General features: G+C 51.8%; 1 protein-coding gene across 1 annotated transcript; it reads right to left on the bottom strand.

The window, feature by feature from the left end:
• Positions 1–1,495: 1,495 nt before the first annotated feature.
• Positions 1,496–3,334, bottom strand: HMGB2 (high mobility group box 2). Its single transcript, XM_061475024.1, has 4 exons — positions 3,060–3,334; positions 2,762–2,907; positions 2,499–2,673; positions 1,496–2,031 (listed from the first exon to the last, which is right to left on the bottom strand). Exons 1-4 carry the CDS (start codon positions 3,207–3,209, stop codon positions 1,876–1,878), a joined length of 627 nt encoding a protein of 208 aa, XP_061331008.1. The 5' UTR covers positions 3,210–3,334; the 3' UTR covers positions 1,496–1,875.
• Positions 3,335–4,991: the final 1,657 nt, after the last annotated feature.

Raw genomic sequence — 4,991 nt, 5'->3', positions numbered from 1 at the left:
ACCAGCACAGTCTCAGCTACATGTTATGACAAAGGAATTGCCTCTAGCTGGAAGAGTAAGGATAAAGGTGCTCTAGGATTGCAGGCTCTCCAGCAAAAGAAAATGTTCTTCAGCACTGGATGTACTGCACACAGACCTGCTGCCTCTCGGTGCCAGTTCACACCTGTGGCTTCCCAAAAGCTGAGCTTGCAAAACGGAGCCATTGATCCCGCCTGTGCAGAGTATCTCCAGCGAGGCCAACACCTGAACAGCAGCCAGTCCTTCTGGTAGTACTGTATCTACCTCAGAAGCAGGGTGGGGAGGAAAAAGCAACTCTGGGTTTCCGAGGCTTCCAAAGATTAGTACCTGTATTAGTATGAAAATGGTTGCACTGCCTATACAGTTACCTTATTTCCATACTTTCAGGAATACAGTGTTTATGTCCAGGCTCCTGCTTCAGACAGTGCTACGCTCTTGTTAACCAACTGCAGTGACATTCACCACGGTTACAGTATGGAAACCGCTTTTTATCTTACACATGCACAATGACTGTAAGAAGATTCTTTTCAGAAGTTGATGGACGATAAGGAGACAGTTAAAAAACAAAGTTGGAAACCTGCTCTTTATAGTACTTACTACTTTAGACATTAAATGCTTCTCATTGCTGGGCTTTCAAAGTCTTCGTAAAAGCTATTGACTAGTATTTATCTGAGCAAACTAAACTTAAGCTGTTAGTTTAGCTGTGGCACCTCCCATTTCCCACTTGCAAACATAGATATCTAGATTTACTTTTAAACATACTAACAGTTGAGTAAAAAAATCCCTGAAAACCAATTAATTTTATGTGATGATACTGTTACCATCACAAATGGGAATATATCAGGAGCACATGTTCTTTACAAATGCTACCTCCTCCTCTCTTTTCTGCAGGAATCTATTGGCATGTGTGGAAATAACATTCCAACATTTTTCATGCTGTTCTGCAAGCTGTGTATTTTATGAGAAGCCACTAATACTGGGGCCAAGGGAAGACAAAAGGAGTAGGGAACATCTGGGAAGACATACCTCTAACCACATCTGTCTAACAGCCAACTTTCCTGTCCTGGTACGGGCAGCAGAAAAGGCCTGTGGCCCTGAGCTCTAGGAGAAGTTCCCAAGATTTGCAGTTGTCAGAGAATACAAGGCAAAAAACTCAATGACCCGTGCTTCAGTAGCTTGGGAAAAACAATCCATGACTAATTATCAGCAACTTCAGTACTTTTTTTTTTTTTTCACTCACAAGGTGGTCTAAGTAAATGCTGGCATAAGGAAAACATCAACAGCAGCTAACGGCAGTAAATGTGGGAGAGAATTGTGACTTAAAAGGTTTAGGCTCCTGTACAGACTCCAGGAGTCAATGGTCCCAGACACTTGTCAGTTTTGTGACAAGAGCAAGAACACAAAGCACTTCCCTGGAGAGGGCTGCAGTGCTCTAGGGGCAGCCAGCCACTCCAAAACGTCAAGAATGCAACAATCATCATGTACAAGATTTTATTACAAAACTGTTAAAAAAGTAATACAATGTAATATACTACAAAATATAAGATCAGCTATTAAGCTACCTCCTTTGTTTTACTTAGCTATAAAGAAACACCTGGCTATCAGTCACTGAATTTCAACAAAACCATTAAATATGCAGAAACATTCCACAACTTTTTCTTTAATTTTTAACCAAACCGTAGCAGCCCTCAGCTACTACTTACATTAAAAATAGAGGTCTCCCTACAAAGAACCACATTACCTATACACAATTCTGTACAGATTTTTATACTGAAGCTAACAATGAGCTGCACTTGAGTTCACATTCTTAGCAAAATATTGGATTTTGAGCATAAATCTTTACAGCGGGACATTCATTTATTCCTCATCTTCATCTTCTTCCTCCTCTTCATCTTCTTCCTCCTCCTCCTCCTCTTCCTCTTCTGGTTCCGCTTTCTTCTTAGATCCTGCAGGCCTACCTGGGCCCTTTTTTCCTGCGTCACTCTTGCTCTTGGCACGATACGCTGCGATATCCTGCGAGAAAAATGCTGTTTAGATGATGGTAACATAGTTCTGAAGACAAATCTGTACTGCTTCAGTAATTTTACTTTACTGTGCAAACCAACTACAGAGTGTGCGGTAAAACAGGGTTTCAGCCTTAAGACTTTCACACTTAAACCTTTTAGCAAGAAAACACATGACCTGGACAGCTCAAGAATTTCATGACCACAGCAGTTTGGAGCATGACTGTGTAATTTACCAAGCAGGTGTCCTGTCTTCTGGAAGTAAAGCATCTTATGGGTAAAATCCCTAGGCATGCAAAAAACACATCCAGGTTCACTGCAAAGGTTCCAGACACCTCTCACATCATACCCTGCCCTCTGAAGCCTGACAAGGGCTGACATAAAGATGTAGCTATGAGGTATACATGGTTTAGGTGGAAAACAAGTCACACATTCACCTGTACAACTTGAGCCATTATTTTATCACTTTCACTGTACCTTTTCATATTTCTCCTTTAATTTTGCAGCCTTCTGTTCATATGGCAGTTTGTCTTTGGCAGACTGTTCAGACCACATTTCACCTAATTTCTTTGCTGTATCTCCAATAGACAAGCCAGGATGATCATTTTTGATTTTTGGACGGTGTTCGGAACAGAAAAGGAAGAACGCAGACCTAAAATAAGAGACAGTGATTAAAGGTAAGTGCCAGACTAGTAGAAATAATACCTTTTTCTCTTCTTTTTTGTCACAGAAACACTCACGGTGGTCTTTTAGGAGCATTGGGGTCCTTTTTCTTTCCCTTCTTCTCGCCTTTGGGAGGAACATAGTTCTTCATCTCCCTGTCATAACGAGCTTTGTCTCCTTTTGCCATTTCTTCAAACTTCCCTTTTTCCTTGCTAGACATTGTCTGCAGACACGTGGAGGTAAAAGCATAAGATAAAGCGCCCGGTGACCCACTAACGCCTCAGCAGCAGCTGCCACCAGGGTGCTTTTCCCAGCAGCCCGCAGGACAGGCGGGGGCCGGCCCGGCAGAGCTCGGCCCGGCCCGGCCCTTCTCACCTTCCACCGCTCAGAGCATTTCCGCGAGAACTCAGCGAAGTTGACGGACGAGTCCGGGTGCTTCTTCTTGTGCTCCTCGCGGCAGGTCTGCACGAAGTAGGCGTACGAGGACATCTTGCCCCGCGGCTTGTTGGGGTCGCCTTTGCCCATGGCGCAGTCGGCGGAGGGTCCCTGAGGGGGGCAGCAGGAAAGGAGAGGCGGCCTGAGGGCGGGAGCAGCGCCGGGCGGAGCCGCGCCTCCGGCCGCTCCCGCCTCTCTCTGCCGGCGCTTCCCGCCCGAGCACACCCCCCGCGGCCTCGGCCCCTCCCCCGCCGCCGACCTCGCTGCCGCCCGCCCGCCCGCTCGCCTCGCGGTCCCTCCCGCCACCAGGCGCCTCCACCCGCCTCCCGCCGCTGCCGGCCCCCACGGAGCCACCGCCCGCGCTCCAGCCCGCCCCGGTGGGGCCGCCCTCCCCACCCGGCCCACCCGCCCGGCGGGATTCCTGCCTCAGGCTTGGCCGCACAGCCGGCCTTGGCAACCCCGCGCTCCTTCCGCTCCCAGGACAGGCGGCGGGGCTCCCGCCTCCCTGCTCCCTCTCTCCTTCCCTCCCGGAGCCCTCCCCGCGGCCGGGGGTGAGCGGGGCCTTGCCTGACTGGGATGAGTTCGTTGGCGGCACTGGGCTGTACTCCCTCCGCGACTACCGCTGAATGGTTTCCCGGCGGCGCACTTACAGCCTCTTGTTTTCCACAGCTCTACCCGCCACAGCAACTTGACCCGCGGCGCCTAAGGGCCCGCCCCCTGCCACAGCGGATTGGCTACCGCACCGGTTCAAACTGCCTGCAGCCCCGCCCACTAGGGCCAGAGCTGCCTGGGATTCGCTGGCTGCGTTTCTGACGTCAGTGGCCGAGCAGTTCTTCGGCTAGGTCGAGCGCAGGGGGTCGTTAGCTCTCATACTCGTTGGAACCGGTTGGGGTGAGGATAGTGGAAGGGGCGGGACTAAGAGCGCTGGGCGGCGATTGGGGGAGAGGGACGGTTTAAAAAACCGCGGGGGCCCGCGCTATTGGCCGCTGGGGTCTGCGCGCGGTTTGATTGGGAGGAGCGGGATGCTGTAGCGTGGTTTAAAAATACAAAGGGAGGGAGGAGGATGGTGGGGTGTGTTGAACTCGGGTAGTCGTGTAACGGGATGGGTGGTGGTGGGCCCCTGCCGGGGCGAGTGGCGCCCGGGCCAGCTCTGCCGGCGGTGGAGGACATCTGTCCAGGTCTCGGCATGGCCGCCGGAGAGCGTAGCGTCCCCTCGGCTTTTATGCTTCTCCTGTCCCGGAGAGTAGCCGGGGCGCGCCGCGGAGGGCAGAGCCGCCATCGCTCGCTTCCCTCGGGGCGGAGCGGTGGTCCCGGGGCTCTCCGAGCCTGGCGAGCAGCAGTCGCCACAGCTGTAAAACTGGGCTTTAACTTCGGGTGAGCTACCCGAGCGAGGCCTGCTCCGGGGTGGTGATGAACCCCGAACCCCCACTCCCGAGCCGCCTTGTAGCGGCGTAACGGCTGGCGAGGCACGGGGTTACATAGCGGGGAGGGCTCGGGGTGCTGCACCCAGCCATCAGAGAGGCCTGGTGTGGAGAAACTGCCTGCTCCTTCCGTTCGTCCTGGCAGGTTTGATGGAAGATGCCGCGGCGGGCTGTGTTGGGAAGAGAAAGTGTCCCCTTTCCGTGTTTTGTTCTTTCTGCAAAGGGAAAGCCGCAGCAGTGAGAGCCCGGGGACAACGCTCAGTCCAAGCTGTAACGCCTGTGGTCAGTGTTAATGTACTTAAGTGAACTGCCAGCAGTGAACCTGGCCCATTCGGTTTGGGGATAAAACCGAAGTTTCCGTACAGTCATTCAGTCTGGTTTATCGTGATTTGACCCCGGTTTACACGATGTGGGGTGTGCTGATGCTGGTTTTCTTCTGATTGCTTTCATT

This window comes from Pezoporus flaviventris, unplaced genomic scaffold (genome assembly GCF_033815535.1).
Source record: "Pezoporus flaviventris isolate CSIRO_AGI_PZ_B2104156 unplaced genomic scaffold, CSIRO_AGI_Pfla_v1 ptg000002l, whole genome shotgun sequence".
Taxonomy (NCBI): domain Eukaryota; kingdom Metazoa; phylum Chordata; class Aves; order Psittaciformes; family Psittacidae; genus Pezoporus; species Pezoporus flaviventris.
The sequence above is the reverse complement of the archived record's forward strand: the minus strand, read 5'-3'. Positions and strand labels throughout refer to the sequence as shown.

Coding starts and splice junctions, on each gene's coding strand:
- HMGB2 (XM_061475024.1), bottom strand. CDS start 3,209: ATGGGCAAAGGCGACCCCAACAAGCCGCGGGGCAAGATGTCCTCGTAC. Junction 2,908..3,059: donor AATGCTCTGAGCGGTGGAAG/GTGAGAAGGGCC, acceptor ACGTGTCTGCAG/ACAATGTCTAGCAAGGAAAA. Junction 2,674..2,761: donor AATGCTCCTAAAAGACCACC/GTGAGTGTTTCT, acceptor CTCTTATTTTAG/GTCTGCGTTCTTCCTTTTCT.